This window comes from Hydra vulgaris, chromosome 12, assembly GCF_038396675.1.
Source record: "Hydra vulgaris chromosome 12, alternate assembly HydraT2T_AEP".
NCBI lineage: Eukaryota > Metazoa > Cnidaria > Hydrozoa > Anthoathecata > Hydridae > Hydra > Hydra vulgaris.
In genome coordinates this window covers 74,711,400-74,732,252 of record NC_088931.1, presented here as the reverse complement: position 1 = coordinate 74,732,252, position 20,853 = coordinate 74,711,400, and the positions used below count along the sequence as shown (strand labels likewise).

Genomic DNA, 20,853 nt, shown 5'->3' with positions numbered 1-20,853 from the left:
AACTAACAATAGAAACTAAGTTATTAAAAATTTACAGCTAAATAAGTGCGAATTTCATAAGTGCAAATTGCATAAGTGCGAAGCAGTTGCAAAAACTGGCATAAATGTGAACTGGCGTAAGTGCTCTAAAAGAGTTTGCAAACATTGGTATAAGTGCAAATTGGCATGAGTGCTAACTAACATAAGTGCAAAGCAGCTGCAAAAACTAGCATAAATGCGAGTTGGCATAATTGCAAATTGGCATAAACGCACCAAAAGAATTTGCAAACATTGGTATATACACCACAACCACATAATGTAACTTGTTTGTTTTTCATGTAAAATTTGCTATTTCTCAAAGTTTTATATACTTTTTATTTACTTTTTTAATGATGTTTTTAGTTTGTATCAAGGTACTGCATGGATTAATTTTAATTAATTCTTGATGGACACAATAGTTTATTTCTAAAAAAAGCCCTCTTTATCTACAATTTTCTAAAAAAAAAAAAGGTCCTTTAGAAAAAAACTGGGTACATACAATCCCCGCCGGTGTCGTCGGCCCTGTTGATTAACTTTACTTTAAATAGTCTCACTAGTTTAACCTGTTATATTTTGGTAATTTTTATATTAGGTATAAATTATTTAGTAGAAATTGTTAGGTATACATTTTGTCTACAAATTAAACCAACCGTCTTAAAAATAACTAAAAAAATTGTTACGAAGTTAATGCCAAAAGTGTATCATACCACTTTCCCTCTGATTAAATTTTTAAAATAAAACACTTATAAAGTTGCTAACACACGAGGAAGGAGTTTCTGAACATGAAATTTGATGAACCAATGCATAATCGACTTGCACATTTCATATAAGCTAAAAGTGGTTCAATTCAATATTACAAACGTCAAAAAATGTACTTGTTTTTTACTTATAATTTTGTTTCGGTACTTATTTAACGTTGAAAAAATACATAGTTTGACTGCGACGACCTTAAGTATTTAGCAATTCGAGTTAACTATTGTAATTTTTTTGGCTTATAAAAATATACAGTAGAATCCCATTAACTCGGACTTTGAAGGGGTATATATTTATTGTTTAACGGGTGATGCGGAAGTTATCGGACAAAATAAAAACGTCAATAACTTATTTATAAATAAAAAAACAAACTACTATTATATTTTTTTAAAATAAAACATTTATCTTTTGATAAAAATATATTATTTTTTATATGAAAAAACACCACCATCTGCAATTGATCTTAATTTTGCTCTGACGCCTTTCATATGCGACTGTAAAAAGTTTAAATCAATTTCTTGTAGTTTTAGTTTAATGCGATCAATCAAAACTTGCTCTGTTGAAGCTTGCCAATCTCCCTCGTAAACCTTCTGTGCCAAATGTCCCTAAAAATTTTCAATTGGTCGTGCTTGAGGCACATTTGGGGGATTGGATTCTTTATCAACGTAATAGACATATTGGTCCATCCATTTTAGAGAATCTTTAGAATAATGAGAACTTGCTAAATCTGATCAAAATAAATAGTTAAAGTCTCCATGATATTTGTGAATAAATGGAAGAAGTCGTTTTTCTAAACATTCATTAATATAGATTGATGAATTGATCGCTACAGTCTTGGAAGTGCAAAACAATGGCTCGGACATACCACGGTCAGATATGGCTATCCACATTAATAATTTTATTGGAAATTTCTCTTTTCCTATAAAACAAACACTTTCTGGGCATGTCTTTTTGTTGTTTGTGTAGTATCCAAAATTTCCAGGCATGTTGTCCTCTGCAAAACAAAAGTATTTTTCGTCATCGATGACTAGAAGCGATTTTGTGTTATAGAGTTGGTTAACTAGTTTCCTGCTTCTTTTCTTTGCATTTATTTGTTGTTCTATAGTGTATTTTGGAGTCTTTTCACGTTTTCTATATTTAATATTCATTTTTTTTTAACTGACGACCAATTGTCGATTGATTTACACCGAATTTAATACCTATTTTTCTCTGACTGACCCCTTTTCGATTGTTGACAAGTCTCGTTAATTCGGCTTTCTTTTCTCTAGTCCATGATGTCGGACGGCCAGGGTGCTTTCTATCAGAAAACGATTGAACAGTTTCAAGTCTTTTTAGGTTATCATATATTGTACTTCGAGCAAATCTTTCCTTTTCAAAATGATTTACGATTTTTTTTTATATATTAGGTTTATTTACAAAAAACATTTTTAGTCGCTTTCGAAAAGATTCTCGTTCAGCTGCATTTAACCTCATTTTAAATAATTGTGTTTCAAATAATAAAGTTTATATTTTATAGAACGTTTATGCCTACGCATAAAACCACAAAAACTAATTATTATGCTCAAATAATGAAATTAGGATTTGTCCGATAACTTCCGCATCACCCGTTAAGAGCCACATATAACATGCTTTATCCAAACCCTTATTTAGGGAGACGCGCATCTGCACTCTTTTCGCAGAAGTTTAATTTTTTTCAACTTCTGAATATATTGTGTTTTTCTTTTGACCATCCAGACAATGTTTGCTTTGGAATGCCATATTTCTTTGATATAGATCCAGATGATTCTCCTTTGTCGAATTCTTTTAGCATTTTGTATTTTTCTGTTAAAGTTCTACTTGATAGCTTTCTTTTTAGCAACCTTCGACATTTTTAGGAAATAAAACTTGATCGAAGTATAAACGAATCGAAGATATCAGCGAAAATGTTTAGTTCGTTAAATTATGTTTGACGTAATAAATTTTCAAACGTTTTAAGTTTTGAGTTTTAGTTGATATTTTTGAATTTTTGATGTAATAGTTATTAACAAATAGAATTTAATCGAAGCTTAACTGAATTGAAAGATCTCCGTGAAAATGTTTAACTTTGTTTATATATTTGACGCAAAAGTATTTAATTTTCGAGCGTTTAAAGCTTGGAATTTTAATTAAAGTATTGGAAGTTTTGTTATTATATGCGCTTATATGCTATTCAAAATAAAAGTCCTAGTTTAGCAAAGTTTTTTGCACAAGGGTCCTCAAAAAAAAACAGTACGGTTTAGCGAATGGTCCGACTTAACCAGGGTACGACTTAAGCGGATGATTTTACAGTAAGTTGATAGAGAATGTTTAATGGGAATTGAAACTCCGTCCGACTTAGTAAAAGTTCGACTTATCCAGGATCCGATTTAACAGGGCTCAATTGTACTTATTTGTAAAGCTTTTTTTGCCTGTATTTTTCTGTAACTTCATTTTGCGCTAGCAAAATCTTTAAAATACCGTTGTATTAAAAGTAAATATAATGATGTACCGTTGTATTAAAAGTAAATAAAAACTCTGAATTCTAAAAACGGCCTTTGACTATTCAGTTGTTGCCCTTAGTTAAGGATCTTTTAAAAAGAAATAAATCGTGCATACAAGATAATCTTTTTCAAAATTTGGTGATGTAATGTTTGTTATTACATCTTCCCGGAAATAAATATATATATATATATACCGGTACACCATTTAAATTTTTAATAATCTTTAGCCGATAACTTAAGAGAAAAAACTTATGAGAAAAATTAAAAACATTTACTTTTAGCTCTTGTCGTATAATTAATTTTGTAAAATTAATGGAATATTTATATTAGTTTGTGAAATTAGTAACTTTTTGTGTGCAAATATTGTAAATTAAAGAAAAATATTTTGATTTGTGAAATAAAAAATAAATTAATTAAATGCAAGATCGAAAAAAAGTTCTAAGTTTTATATAAAAATAAAATTCATTTTGAATTACGTGTTTTGTTTTGTTAAATTGAAAATTCATAAAATTTATAGTTTAAAATTTAACCTAAGGTTATAAAAAATTTTCTGAGTTTTATTTCCAGCTTTGATATAGTATACATTGTCAGCATAAACACATTTGCAATGTAAAGTTCAATATTATGGCAGAGGAGGCAGAAGCAAACGACTTGAGGTTAAAAAAATCGTAAAATTTTGTAAACAGTTGTAATTAAAGTTTTTTTTTTATATCTATCATATATCGTTGATGTATTATAAATGTTAAATAAGAAATTTTACTATGAATCAAATATTTCTAGTATTTAGATAATGCAAATTTGAATTTAGTGAGAAAAAAAAAACAAGTGATGGCTCTTGGTGGAATTCTTGGGGTCAAGGATGGGTAGATGCAGTTAGAGAAAAGGTGAAATTTTTATTATATTTTTGCTAAATTTTTCTGATTTTTTATTTGTTTTTGACTAAATTTGCAAACAAAATGTGCATTTAAGTAGCCTAAAATAATTTAATTTTGTTAGTTTTCGAAGTTTTTAAAAAACAGTGAAGAATGTAGAATGCATTTTAATAAAAAAATTATTATAAATATAAATAATAAATCCTATTAATAATAACTTATATACTTATGTTGATAACTTAATTATATTAATAATACATATTTAGTTATATTTACATTTAAATATATTTGCAAATTAATTTAAACTTAATTATATTTAGAATATATATATATATATATATATATATATATATATATATATATATATATATATATATATATATATATATATTTGTAATAATAACTATTTATAATCATAATTATTAGTATTAATAAAAAAATATTTTTAATAATTATAACATTTATAGTAATATGTTAAGATGTTAAGATGCTTTTTCATTTTCTACAAATAAGGTTTAATGGACTAAAATTAATTTATTTTAGCTGCATGATTTCTTAATGTGCATATAAATAAACTATAATTAAAAAAAATATAGCGTAACTTGATACTTGTTGGTAAGGAAAATTTTAAAAGTAATGTGAAAATAATTACTTCCTGTTTATATGTTCATTGTATCATGTCCCTGTTTATATAGGTGAGCTTCATAAATAAGAAGTAAATTCTCATTTGAGAGTTTTAACATTGGAAATAATTAAAAAAAGGTTCATTTTTATGGCAATTGAAAACATGCTGATCAATTTTATCTGAACCAATACCTGTTCTGCATGTGTAGATGTGTAGATTAGTTCTTAACCTTTGGTTAATAGTTTTACCAATGTATGTTGTTTTTCCATCATATCATGATGGAAAAACAACATACATTGGTAAAACTAATTACATGATAGAAAATAAACAATACATGATAGAAAACAAACAATATTTTTTGAGTTACAAGATATTGAAGTTTTAATGTACCATACTTTACCAGATGATGTGGTAAAATGGTTAACAAACTGAAGATACATTGTACATAACTTACAATGTTTTGATATGCATTTTAAACCCTTGCATTCATCGTTAATAAAAACTGGTTTCTTATTAAAACTTGATGTACTAATGTGTCTTAAAATATTTTTTGGTTAGCGTTGTGATAGTACAATAGAAGTGTTTTCAAAAACTGATTTTAATTTATTGTCTAAAACAGGTAGTTTCAAAATACCATGTAGAGTAATTAACAAATTTTCAAAATTAATATTTGCAAAATTTGTAGTTACAAAAGGTATAATTTTGTTCTTTTCTCTTTTTTGAGGTGCTGGTCCCTGTAGTCGAGCTTTAAAAATTCCATTATTAATGATTTTTACTGGGTAATTGCATCGAACTAAAAATTGTTTTTGAAGTCTGATTTCCATTTTTATTGGATTAGAAACAAATGATCCGTTTAGCTAATGTAAAAGGTATATTTTCCTTTGTGTGTTTAGGGTGATGGCTTTTGTAATTAGGAATTTGTAGGTTTATAAAAAATATCTGTTTCGATAATGTTGTTATCATATAGAATAACTGTTATGTCTAAAAAGTTTAAAAATTGGTATTGTGTGGTTTTCATATATGAAATTTTAGATGTTTTTCTTCTGTATATTTGATATCGGGGTGTAAAGAATTGAGACATTTTAACAGCAAATTAACATTAATTGATCTTAATAAAGCGACAAAACCATCATCCATGTATCTTTTGAAATTGTTTTGAATATTCTCGCATTCAATTTTATTGAAGAAGTTTGGTAAAACTTTAGGAAATAATTTAACTTCTTCAAGATATCCTACTACTAAACAAGCATATGGTCGAGCCATTTTTGCTCCCATAGCTGTTCCGATTAGTTGATTGAAAAACTCATTATCAAAAGTAAAATTATTGTTCTTTAAAATAAAATTCACGCTTTCTAAAATAAAAGCTTCCAAAAATCTGATAGGTGTATCATCACGTAATTTACTTATCCAAAATTTAATTGCTTTTAAATAGAGATGGGCCGATTCCGATTCCAATTCTCCCAATTCCACCGGCTCTCAAGGAATCATAAGAATTGTGATTCTCAACTTTTTTTAACGATTCCGATTCTTTTTTAAAAGACTATTTAACGACTTCTCTTCTTTTATTATTACTCCCTTGATAATTTAAGTTAATATATACACTCTTTGCCGTTGAGATTTTTTTTTGGTTTAATTTACATTAAATCTTCACTTTCGCATTTAATAACATCTTTGAAGTTAAGTAACTGTGAAGGAAAACCTTAACAACAGTAAACATTGAAAATAAAAGTAAAAGTTTATACTCTAAATTTCAATTGATTTATTTTTTTCAATTTTAATCAATTTACCGACGGTAAGTATTATCATAAAAATCTTATTTGCTTGTTTTATTATAATAATTATTGTTAGTATTATTATTTTGTATTAATATAAATGCTGTTTTAATTTCAGAATATAAACATATATATATATATATAGTGTCATTATCATGCCGAAACGTAAAAAAAGCAAGGTATGGGACTATTTTGTGATCAATTCAAATGACACTAACTCTGCGATTAGCAACTTTTGCAAAACTGTTATATCCAGGGGTGGTGGCAGAGTTTGTCAGTCATACACAACATCGAACATGTTAAAGCATTTAAAAACCTTTCATAAATTTGAAATCAAAAATCAGAAACATGATAAAGCTAACGTTATCGATTTTAATATATGCGAGGATAGCTCTACCGCAGGACCATCTTGTAAATCCAGTCCTAACCCTGCTTTTGAAACTCCTATGGCAAGGAAACCTCGATCTACTACACTCACATCCGCATTCACAAGTCTCAACCCTAAGTTTGAGGATGCGGAGATCAATACTAGAAGCTCTTCTTCCACAATTAGTTCTATAAAATGAAACCTAGATCTTCATCTACTAAACAACCAACAATACACCAAGTGTTTGCAAAGACCAGGCCTCTCACATCTACAGATCCGAAGGCAATAAAAATTACAAGGCTTATTGCTGAAATGATGTGCACAGATAACCAACCTGTTAGTATAGTAGAAAATCCCGGTTTCAAGAGGTTACTACAGTTTATGGAGCCAAGGTATACGATACCAAGCAGAAAATACTTCTCGACTATTGAAATTTCTAGCATTTATCAGAAGGTATCAAGTAAAATTCAGTTCTTGGCAAAAAAAGCTAATCATGTTAGTATAACTACCGACATGTAGAGCTCAACAGCCAATGTTGATTACATGAACCTAACAGCACATTTCCTCACAGAAGATATGAAACAAATTCGCTTTTGTCTTGACGTGGTACCTTTTCCTTATGAGTCCCACACCACAACCAATCTTGTTAACTTTATGAATGAATTACTTGAGCGTTGGGGACTACTTGAAAAACTCAATGTAGTAGTAAGAGATAATGCCAGAAATATTGTTTCTGCTATGGAAGTTGGGAAGTTTACAAATATTCCTTGTCTTGTCCATACACTTCAGTTGGTTGTGAAAGACGGCTGCTTCGGCAATGAACGCATATCTTTACTAACTGCTACCTGTAGAAGAATAGTAGGACACTTTAAACATTCGGTTAAGTCATACAAACTTTTGAGACAATCTCAGGAGATTCTGGGACTGCCTAAACACAACATTATTCAAGATGAGCCAACTAGATGGAATAGCACCTTCCACATGCTGAACCGTTTAATTGAACAAAAAGATGCGATTCTGTTGGTAACGCCACATTTCCCTAAAGCTACTCAACAAAACAAGGAGTTGTCAACCGGAGAATGTGATAGTTTGGTTCCTTTCGTTGCTGCTTTAGTGTTTGAAGAGGTCATGCTTACTGCAAGTTCATCGAAAGTGACCACATCAGAAGTTATCCCAATAATAAATGCAGTTAACATGTCAATTGATCGCATCAAGGACTACGGAAATTTTAAAGAATCTCTGTGTCAATCTTTGCATCGACGTTACGGAGACTGCGAGAACAAACCTATATATGCTTTTGCAACAATACTAGATCCCAGATTTAAAAACAAGATTTTTAGGAGCAGGACGATGGGTGAGAAAGCTGTCACTTTATTAATTGGCAAGTTAAATACATTGGACATAGACGAGGGTCATAAAATTAAAGCTGCTGAAAATCAAGAACCTACCACACCTGCTCCAGGTGCTGTCTGGTCATTATATAACCAATTAATCAACACAAATTCTGTAGTAAGTATTGTGCTTTTATATTAGTATTGTACTTTAAATATTGCAAGCCTATAAATTGTTTTAATGTTTTAGATTCATACTGCGCATTGCACAATGTCAGACGAAGTAGCAGTGTACTTGAAAGAACCTCTACTTGCAAGTCACGAGGACGTCTTTGAATACTGGAGGAAATCCAAATTTCTTAACATGAAAAAACTAGCACAGAAATATTAATAGGGACGCCTCTATGTACAGTATTTTTGGAGCGGTTGTTTAGTACTGCGGGTCTTATTTGCAACCGGAAAAGAAGCTGGTTAACTCCGGAACGAGTGCAAATGCTTGTGTTTTTGAACAAGAACCTCCCGTTTCTTAACTATCAGTACTAATGGTACTAATATCATATGTAAAAGCTGATTGAAAAGACAACATTCTGTGTATCTGATCACTTTTACCATTACTTATGACTACCGTAAAAATCCCTAATTACGGATGGTTTAGGACTTAAATTGTCATAACTAGCTCAATATAAAGAATTTTGAAATTTTTTTAAATAAATAAACTTCATAACAAGACAAATCAAACGATATAAAAAATATTATTTTTGCAATATAAATCTATCTTTTATTTTATTTTAAAAAAATATTGTTTTCATCCGGAATTAGGTGTTTATGTCCCTAATTCCGGAATAGAAAAGCACATACACAAATAATACTAACATTAAAATAATTATTTTAATCCATTAAAAAAATGAAGTTGTTTAATAAAAAAAGAATATATATTATTTTATACACATTCGTTACAAATAAATTCCATGGTTGGACGATATATATATATATATATATATATATATATATATATATATATATATATATATATATATATATATATATATATATAAAAATTAGTAAAAATACTTGTCTAATTTTTTTTTCAAAAATCGTTTTCTCCATCAGTAGGTTTATCAGAAAGCTTCCTGATAAACCTACTGACGGAGAAACAAGTTGTTGAAAAAAAAATAGATAAGTTTTTTTACTAATTTAATATTGCTCTGTTCACTAAGAACATTGAGCACTCTATTTGTAGAATAGCTAACATAATTTATCTATATATCAAGGCCTTTTTTATAGAAGGCCTCGACACCGTGCAGGAATTTTTTAAAATGAAGGCAGGTTTTAAATAAACTGTTAAAAATTGTAAAATAAACTCTTAAAAGTTGTAAAATCGGTTGCTATTTTCAAAGAAATTTAAGTTAAATAACATACAATGCCTTTTAAATGCTATATATCAAACTGTTGCTTAAATTATAAGTCTTCAGATTGTAAAATATCTGTATACAAATTTCCTTGTGAAGTATTTGAAAAAAAAAGAAGTGGTTTATGAGTATCCCTTGCTCTCACTGGACTTTAAAAAAATATAGCACTGTTTGTAACTTACATTGGTCAGATGGTACTTACATTGGCCAGATGGCAAGCATGATAAAGAGATGCAACCTTAGCAGATGCTAATCTTGCATGGTTTCCAAGAAAGATCAGAAGTAAAAGTTAATCCTAGAAGATGAAGGGTAGATTACTCATTGAGTATATTACCATTTATAAGTATAGGAAGATCTAAATTATTGCGATAATGATTGGCTGAAAAAAATAGGAAAAGACAAGAATAAATGGTAGTATCATCAGTGAATAATACCATATTAGATGTGAGAATATCTGGAAGATCATTAATGTAAATTAATAAGAGTGTAGGGCCAAGAATAGAACCTTGAGGAACCCCTGAAGTGACAGGATATAAAGAAAAGTGCTGTCCATTGAGGACTACTTTATTACTATGATCAGAAAGGATCAATAATCTTAAAGATGTTACCTGATACACCGTAAGAAGAACGCTTATGGAGAAGACCAGCATGGCAAACTTTATCAAAAGCTTTAAGAAATGTCTAAAGCGATAGCTTTAACCTCTCCGCATCTAATGCATGATAAAACCCATGGGTTATTACTGTTAGCAAATCAGATGTAGAATGAAATCCATATTGATGATCAAAAAGTAAGTTATTAGATTCAAGATGAGAGGTTAAGTGTTTGTTAATTAAAGACTCAAAAACTTTGCTCATGATAGGAAGAAGACTTATGGGATGGTAGTTAGGCGAGTCAGATCACTCTGCAAGATTTTTGAAAATAGAGATAATAGATGCTGCTTTCCAGCAGGCTGGAAAACAAGACCTGATAGGTACTTGTTAAATAGTTTTGAAAGTATAGACAACAGCTTTGGAGATCATTTCATATTTCTATAAGACTTGTAACCGGTACAATGATAGGGGGATTCTAATAATGAAGAAGAATGAGATAATAGTTTTAGAGAGATCAAACCGTGATCAAAATTCAATTAAGGGTGAATGTGGAGAAACTGAGCACTGACTAGGATCAGAAACAAGACATAAGTTGAGTAGAGAAGGTAAATGATTTAGATTGTATGGAAAGCGAGATGGAAAATTGACTATTTAAGTTAGAGATTGAGAAAGGCAAAAGTTGTGAACCTTAACACCTGCAGAGTCACTGACACTAGAGCCAAGCCATTCAGTGTGATGAGTATTAAAGTCACCAACAACAACGATATTGGTTGAAGGATAAAGAGAGAGGGTTTGGTCAATTTGATCGAAAGAGATCGTCTTAAGATGAAGGAGAGCGATATAAAACAAAGAGAAAGACAATAGAGTGAAGTGGTGCTAAATGAAAGCACCACACGACAAATGGGTAAATTCTTACGAATGTAAATGCCCAGGCCAATCAGGTGACTATTAGAGTCTTAACAAATTAAAGGAAGATAATCTTCAACCCTAAGGTCACAAGTTGAGACTGTCGAACTCAAATTAGTCTCACAAAGAGCAAGTAGATCTGGTGAACTTTGCAACAGATAAGACTTAACAGAAGAAAAGTTACATTGAAAATCACAAATATTAGTGAATGATAGGTTTAGAGAACTAATAGTAGATGAAGAAGGGGTGAGAGGCAGGTCAACAAGTAGATTCTGTTTACTCCTAAAATTTTTGCCTAGATAAATGTATAATGCATTCTTTGTTTAGATAAATAGTTAAATGCATATGACTACTGTCTTCTACAAGACAATAGCCAGATGCATTCAATGTCTGCCCGATTTTTAGAAAGATGATTTTTAATCCTTACCCTAACCCTCACCCTGAGCCTGACCTTGATCTTGACCCAAACCAAACCCTCAGTTTATGTAACAGCACTCCTAGCGGCAGCAGGCTATAAGATATTCAATGTATGTACTTTTTACTTTGAATAAAGTTGCATACCAGTACATTTTTTTTTACAAAAGAACAATGCTTACGGGGGATATTCGTAAGTAATTTAATAAAACCCGTAAGTATTCGTTTTTTTGAAACCTGTCTCTGAGGACTGTATACCTTAATTCTGAGGGCTGTATACATATATATATATATATATATATATATATATATATATATATATATATATATATATATATATATATATATATATATATATATATATATATATATATATATATATATATATATATATATATATATATATATATATATATATATATATATATATGTTCTAGCATGTTCTACCTATATGTCAGTTGATATATGTATGCTAAAAAAATAAATAAAATAAAATTGAAAAATAGTATAAAACATTAAAAATGAAAACAAACATTCTGCGTTAGATTAAGTTAGGTTTCTGTATTCAGTAAATTATTTCTTGATTTACATAATATCAAAAACGTTGCAATGTTTTCAAAAGATGAATTAAAAAAAAAAAATTGTTTTAGTTGTGAAATTAATGAAGTGCGGCACCAGGCACTTTTATGCTGAGGATACTTGGTGTATCCTGTTGACTATTTATGTTATTTGGCTAATGCTTTTATGCTTTTCTGGTGAGAAAAAGGTTGGCAAAAAAAGCGGACCTTAAAAAAACCTAAAAAAACCCAAAGATATTTAGGTTTTTTTAAAAATGTCTTTTTTTACAACAGATAAATCTGTTTTTAGCTTTTATAAATTCTACATTATGAATAATATAGGATTTATTAGTCCTTTATAATAATTATAATAATATATATATTAGTGAATCCAAATCCGGATTTCGGAATTTCGGAATTCCGAATTTCCGTCATATTTTGAATTTTTAAAAATCCGGAATTCAAAAACGCAAATTCCGCATTTTTCAAATTTAGAATTTCGATTATTTAATTCTTATTTTATTTTTGAAGTTATTTAGAACTGTTTTTATAAAAATTTCAAAAAAAACTTTTGTTTTGTTTTTATATTATGTATTTCTTCCGTTCTAAAAATTTTAATTTTTATTACTAAAAACGTTTTTCAACAACAAAGTTGTCATCCTCAGTAGTATAATACAACAGTATACAATATTTAGTAGGCTTAGGCTACTGCAAATGCATTAAAAAATTTTTTTTAAATGAAATATTAACATTAAGAAATTAAATTGTATGCAGAGCAGACAAAGTAAGTCATTATATTAATTTTATGTTTTAAAAATTTTGTAGACTTACATTGTTATTGTTTTAAATCCCAACCCAAGTATGGTAGATAAATCTGAAGAAACTTTTATGGACATTTCAAAAGAAAGCTCATCAAATTCAGTGTGGAAATATTTTCTACGAGGGAAAACAAATCAGGTGGCGAAATGCATGCAATGCAAGCAAGTTTTAAAGATATTGGGTGGATGTACAACTCCCATGCACACACATCTTCGTTCTAAACACAACACAGTTTTGAACAAGCGAAAGTTTGATGAAAATACAACAGCTTCTACATCTGACAGTAACGATAGTGTTGTGAGCACAACCAGAAAAACGAAGACGATCATTGATTTTTTCAAGTCAAAAAAAGATGAAACTTTTCCTGCCGTAGTAGCTAGAATGATTGCTTCTGATGGTTTACCGTTTCGTGTTTTTTGTACGTCAAACGATTTAAGAAAATGTTTAACAATGCGTGGATTCGGTGGTATTCCAAAATCACCCACCAGCATACAGAAAGTCGTGATGGATTATACTAAAAAAAATTAAACAATTGCAAATTGCTGAAATTAATCAATTAAAAAAGAATTTATGCTTTAGTCTAACATTGGACGAGTGGACGTCCTCTCGAAATAGACGTTTTATGAATGTTAACGTTCATGGGTCAAAAAATATCTAGAATTTGGGTCTTTCTTGAATTAATGGTCGATTTGCGGCTGAAAATTGTGTAAAATTGTTAGAGGACAAGTTAGAATCATTTCAGTTAAATATAAGGAACGATATTTCGTGTATTGTAACTGATAGTGCTTCTATGATGCAAAAAGTGGGTAGAATATTACCATGTGAACAAATTTTGTGTTTTGCTCATGCAATTCAGATTGCAATTGTAAATGTGATCTACAAACAAACAGAGAAAGAGGTAGATGAAGATGATTATGAGAGTGTCCTAGATCTGGACTCTGATGAAGAAGATTTAAGTGATGATGAAGGAATGCAAGTGGGGACGAGAAATAAATGTGATGTAGAAATTACTGAAAAGTTTACATTGCGAAATGTAATCATGAAAGTTCGGGTAATTGTTCGAATGTTTCGACGTTCCCCTTTAAAAAATGAAGTGTTGCAAAAACATGTGAAGGAAGATCATGGAAAGGAATTGCAGCTATTGCTTGATTCGAAGACTAGATAGAGTAGCCTGATGTCCATGTTAGAACGTTTTAATCTTTTGAAAAGTTCAATAAAAAGGCAATAATTGATATCAAAGCGGATACATTTTTGAATGATTCAGAATGGAATATAATATCTACAGTTTCTAGAAATTTGAAGCCTATAAAATTAGCCGTAAACGCGTTATGCCGTGCTGATGCAAATTTACTTTCTGCGGATGCAACATTTACGTTTGTGTTAGAAAATTGTGATGAGAATGAAGAAATTGGCAGTGAAATGAAAAAAGAGTTTGAAGTTCAAATTAATCGAAGAAGAACTGTGGTATCCGATGTTCTTCAATATTTGCATAATGGGGGTAAAACCAAAATTCACAAGAACATTTTGCGTCGCTCGAAAACTGAAATAACCAAAATTATCATATCCCTAATCCAAAGACTTAGTGGTGAAGTAGCATTAGAAATAGACCCGACAGTATCTGAGTCTACTAAAATGGATGACGATAAACCTATCGAATAATTGGAAACTCAGTTATCCTTGCAGGAAATTCTTCAGCAAAAGATAAAGGAATCACTCTCGGAATCACGGTCAAAAGTTCTACAAAAATCATCGATTCATTCCAAAATTCGCAGTGAAATGAAATTTTGGGATGAAGGGGGATTCCGCGGAATGCTTTTGGAAGATCTTTACAAAAGTTTATTAACAATTCCACCAACTAGTGTGGAGTCAGAGCGCGCTTTTTCCGCTGCAGGAGCATTTTCAACAAAAATTCGATCAAGGCTCAACGACAAAACATTGGATACTTTGTGCTTTTTAAGAAGCTTTTTCAAAAGTCAAAATGAAAATTGAACTTTCATTTTGCAATTTTATTTATGTAGTTCAAAAATATTTTAATATGAAATATTTCCTTATTTTGTAATTTGTTTTAATTTTATTGTTTTGAACTAAATACATTTATATTAAAAAATAATGTACTTTCTTTTCTTTATATTTTTTAAATTCTTCTATAATAATTCCGGAATTAAACCGGAATTCCGGATTTCATCTCCTGTAATTCCGAAAATCCGGAATTCAGTTTTTTACAAAAAAATGGATTCACTAATATATATGTATTTATGTATGTATATTTATATAAAATTATGTATATATATATATATACTTATATATATATATATATATATATATATATATATATATATATATATATATATATATACTTATATATATATATATATATATATATATATATATATATATATATATATATATATATATATATGTATATGTATATATATATATATATAATATTTTTTAGTGTAAACTCCTCACAGAATAATCCATAATCTGATTAATCATTTGTATAGCTGGTTGGGTAATACAAAAAAAAATTATCAGGGGAAAATAGTTTGTCTATAAAGAATATAAAAATCAATAAAGATTACAAACTATATTTCATTAAATTTCAAAAGGTTTACAAAAGATTAGTTATTGTTTACCAATCAAACTCTTCGCCTCTCAAATATCTGTATATTTGAACAAGCTTTTCAGCTCTGTCATTACCTAACCTACTTCTTAGTTTGCTCCACACATTACAAAAAGTAGAAAACACTCTTTTTATGGAGCCAGTGCTTGCAGGACAAGTATGAAGAGGTTGAAAAAATTTTGCAGACCTGTCTGTTAGTGGTAAAGATTTTTGATACAGCTTTTGCTTTATATCTATTATACCCCACCATCTTTCACTTGAAATTGTAGAAATAAAGTCACCAAACTGTGAAAAAGGAGTTGTGGGTTTTAGCTTGAAATCATAGTATCCAGCCAAGAATTTATTATGCCTATTACTTAGCCAAGTTTCTGCAGTAGCTCCTTGTTCAATGCTCAAAGATTTTCTTTTAAAGAAAATTATATTTCTGTTTTTACAAATGAGAAATGTAAATCCTATATTGATATTATTTATTAGTCATATATTGTGCTAGTAGTCTAGAATCAACTAATTTGTTATATCAGTTATTTAAGTTATGTATTTTATAAACAATCTTTACTCACATCTGGTTGGTGATGATTTCAGAAGTATTTGTTAAGATCAATTAAATGTGCCAGAAAGTTTAGTGTCACATGCTTCTTAATTAAATTTAAGTAATAAGCTGAGCATCCATATGTAAGTAACAGTGGATATTCTTCTTTAAATATTCTTATATTTTTCGTCTATTTAAATTACTTAGGTCATAAGAAAAGTTCGTAGAGCTCCCTATAGAAAAAAAAAGAGTTTTTTTAAATTTAATTTTATTAAATGTTCAAAATAATGTCCATCATTATATTTTTTTTTTTTTTTTTTTTTAAACATCTTCGCTTCCAACAAGGCTGCAAGCAGCCACTAATTAAAGTTGGAAGTTACTGTAAGAGAAAAGATGAAGATTGTAGAGCAAGATAACGATTGACGTACGATTTAAAAGATTGCAAATTATATGAATCAGGAAAGCAAGATGAAGGAAGCGAATTCCAAAGAACTGATGTTCAAGGAAAAAAACTAGACGAATAAGCGTTTTTGGAGCACTTAGGAACAGTCACAGTAAAAGGATGAGACTTAATTGAGTGACGAGTAACACGAGAAAGAATTTTAGTAGATGGCACAAGAGACGCTAGCTCCTTAGAGCATCGCCCATTATAGTATTTATAAAAAAGAGAAAGAGAAGCAACATTACAACAATGTGATAATGGTTGAAGGTCGGCTGCAAGAGCCGGTCCAACTATGTTTACAATGCGCTTTTGTACCTTATCTTAAAGTGAAAGAACATTAATTGAAGATCCGCTCCAGATATGGCTACAGTATTCCATACAAGGTCAGATTTGAGATTTATAAAGATAAAGAATAGAATCCAGAGTAAGAAAGTGGCGAGCTCGATAAAGAGATGCAACCTTAGCAGATGCTAATTTTGCAACCGATTTGATATATGGTTTCCAAGAAAGATTGGAAGTAAGAGTTAATCCTAGAAGATGAAGAGTAGGTGACTCATCGAGTACATCACCGTTCATAAATATAGGAAGATCTAAATTATTGCGATAACGATTGGCTGAAAAAAATTGAGTTTTATCTGAATTAAAGTTCACCAGCCACTGTGAGCCCCATGCTGTAGCAGAAGTGAGATCCGTTTCAAGCTCAAATGCCCCCTCCAGGCAATCAGAGGGTGTTGGTTTCTTATCACGACAAGAATAAATGGTAGTATCATCAGCAAACAATGCCACCTTAGATGTGAGAATATCTGGAAGATCGTTAATGTAAATTAAAAAGAGTATAGGGCCAAGGATAGAACCTTGAGGAACCCCTGAAGTTACAGAATAAGAAGAAGAGTGTTGTCCATCGAGGACAACTTTTATGCTACGATTGGAAAGGAAGGATTCAATGATCTTAAAGATGTTGCCGGATACACCATAAGAAGAAAGCTTATGGAGAAGACCAGCATGCCAAACTTTATCAAACGCTTTTGAAATGTCAAGAGCGATGGCCTTAACCTCTCCACCTTCATCTAATGCACGATAAAACCTGTCAGTTATTACTGTTAACAAATCAGATGTAGAACGAGAAGATCGAAATCCATATTGATGGTCAGAAAGTAAGTTATTAGATTCAAGATGAGAAATTAAGTGTTTGTTAATTAAAGATTCAAAAACCTTGCTTAAGATAGGAAGAAGACTTATGGGACGGTAGTTAGACGAATCAGATCGCTCCCCAGAATTTTTGAAGATAGGGATAACAGATGAGGCTTTCTAGCAGGCTGGAAAACAAGACTCTGATAAGCACTTGTTGAATAGTTTTGAGAGTATAGACGACAGCTCTAGAGAACACTTCTGCAAGACAATAACAGGTATGTTGTCTGGGCCACAAGCTGTAGAAGAGTCTAGACAGGAAATCACTTTAGATACAGATGCTGAAGTGATATGAATGTCAAGCAATGAATCAACCTGTTTGTTGGCAATATCAGGTAGAACGCAATTAGTGGAATCAAGAGATGATATTGATGAAAAGTTTTTAGCAAACAGTTCGGCTTTGTCTTTAGGTGAGGTGACAAAGTCTGAACCATACAAGAGAGGTGGAATTATAGATTTGCCCTTATTATTGATATTATTAAAGATTCTCCAGAAGTCACGAGAGCCTAATTTTTGAGATGAGATACAAGATTTCATGACCTGAGAATAGCAGGTTTTGACGTTAGACAAAACCTTTTTACAGTTGTTTCTAGCAGTAATAAACAGACGTCAGTTTCTGGAGAATTGTTTTGCTGATAAATATGGAAGTAACGGTTTCGATTGGCAATCGCAGCAGCACAGTGTGAGGAAAACCATGGAGGAGAGTGAGGCTTGACCTGGAATCGTCGAGAGGGAATAAAAGATTCCATTCCAGCCTGAATCCACGAAGTTATATAAGAAGCACATTTGTCGACAGGAAGTCGAAAGATTTCTACCCAAGGGCCATCACGAAGAAAATCACGGAAAGAATCCCAGTCAGCTTTACTGTAGTTGTAAGAGGTTCGATAGTAGGGGTATTCAGGTGATGAAGAAGAATGAGATATTAGTTTTAAAGAGATCAAACTGTGATCAGAAGCACCTAAGGGTGAATGTGGAGAAACTGAGCACTGACTAGGATCAGAAACAAGACATAAGTCGAGTAGAGAAGGTAAATGATTAGGGTTGTCAGGAAAGCGAGTTGGAAAGTTGACTATTTGAGTTAGGGATTGAGAAAGGCAAAAGTTGTGGGCTTTAATGCCTGCAGAGTCACTGACACTAGAGCCAAGCCATTCAGAGTGGTGAGCATTAAAGTCACCGACAACAACTATATTAGCTGATGGATAAAGAGAGAGGGCTTGGTCAATATGATCAGAAATAACATCAAAAAGAGTACAGTCTTGAGATGAAGGAGATCGATATAGAACAAAGAGAAAGGCAATAGAGTGAAGTGGTGCTAAACGAAAGCACATGAAAGAATAGTCTGTGGATTCAAACCTAGTTTCACGACAAACAGGTGAATTCTTACGAATGTAAATGCCCAGGCCAAGCATGTGACTATTGGAGTCTTTACGAATCAGAGGAAGATAACCATCAACACTAAGATCACAAGATGAGACAGCCGAACTCAAATTAGTCTCACAAAGAGCAAGTAGGTCTGGTGAACTTTGCAAGAGATAAGACTCAACAGAAGAAAAGTTACTTCGAAGACCACGAATATTAGTGAATGATAGGTTTAGAGAACTTGGTGATGATGATGGTTTTTTGTGTTTTATAGTTTTTGGTACTTTATTCATTTTTAAATTAGATTGAAGAACTTGACTCAAAGCATAGATAGTACTCAGAACACTGTTTAATAGCCCAAGCAATTGCCTCATTACTACTAATAAACCCTAAGCCGTAACAAAGGGCTCCAAATGTGGCCTCCGCAATGCACACCAAAAGTACAAACAGGGACACCATCCATGCGCAACATGGCACTGTTAATACTTTGATATTTTTCAGCTGTTGATGCAATCAGCCTCTCTGAGAGCTACCACAGAGTTCGGGAAACCTGACTACTAGCAGGCCTCAGAACCATAAAACTGAGTTTTAGAGCTGTACCCTCATAAGGAGATAATAGAATGAGTTGCCTAGTCATAAAAACAGTGACACAAGCAAACCCATGCATTGAGTCAAGAAGATCCAGCATTCAACATCCTAAACTGGAAACAATGTATTAAAAATACATCTGCGCCAGCCTAATAGATGAAGAAGGGGCGCGAGGCTGGTCAACAGATAGAATCTGTTTACCCCTTAAGTCTTTGCCTAGGAGGCCTTCTACAAGACAGTAGCTGGGTGCATTTAACATCTGCCCAAGATGAGTATTTTTATCGAGACACCATCTCTAGCCTTTACTCAACCAAGAGCCCCAAGGCAGGGGGTGTTTTAAATCGGAGTTGGCATCTCCTAGCCTTTGCCTTAAAAGGCGTATCCTACAAGGCAGCAGGACATGAAGCAGATTGTACTGGGTTACATCTATACAAGTTGAATCCTTTTAAGCCATTTGTCAAAGGTTTTTTTATACTCTTCTTTGGGTATACTTTGAAGTAGCTTTGTTATGCGAGTTTTTTGACTTTCGACGTCAGTATTGTCATCAAGATTTTTTTTTATCAAGTCGAATAGCCAATAATTGGATGGAGCTTAGTCTGGTGAGTATGGTGGGTGGCGAATTATTGTAAAATGATTAATCGATGTCGGGGCTTCAATTATATCATGTGCTGCATGCAGATTTTCTTCAATAATGGCTCGCACACGTTCAATATTTTTAGCTGCATACATGGTTTGAGGGTGCCGTGAGTGAGGATCATCTTCGAGACTCTCTCTACCATAAAATAAAGTTGCCCACTTGGCAACTGTACTATATTTTGGAGCTTAGTCACTATGAACTAAAACCAATTCATTGGTTATGGCTTGTGCTGAAACTCCAATTAGAGCACAGGTTTTAATATATGCTCGATATTCAAATTTTTCCATTTTCTAATTATTTCTCAAATGTATATAATAAAATTTAAATAACTTTTTTAATAAACATTCAAAATATTTCAACAAGTACTTAAAATGTTTATAATTAAACACAATTTAAAATGATATATAAATATTTATTTATTTCTTGTCTCATTGTATCTTTATAGATCAAGTTCTATGAGCTTCTCTAACAACTTAAGTAAAGTAAATACTGTATTATTATACTTACATCTCTCTCATAAACCTTCTTGATGTGCTTTATTGCTTGAATGGCTAA

General features: G+C 31.1%; 1 protein-coding gene across 1 annotated transcript in view; it reads left to right on the top strand.

The window, feature by feature from the left end:
* Window positions 1-3,790: 3,790 nt before the first annotated feature.
* LOC100206129 (BSD domain-containing protein 1) overlaps window positions 3,791-20,853 on the top strand; it is a 65,776-nt gene continuing 48,713 nt past the window's right edge. The window contains exons 1-2 of the mRNA XM_065814419.1: window positions 3,791-3,925; window positions 4,078-4,153. Coding sequence (XP_065670491.1) covers window positions 3,894-3,925; window positions 4,078-4,153 — 108 coding nt within the window. The 5' untranslated portion in view covers window positions 3,791-3,893. The remainder of the gene's footprint in view (window positions 3,926-4,077; window positions 4,154-20,853) is intronic.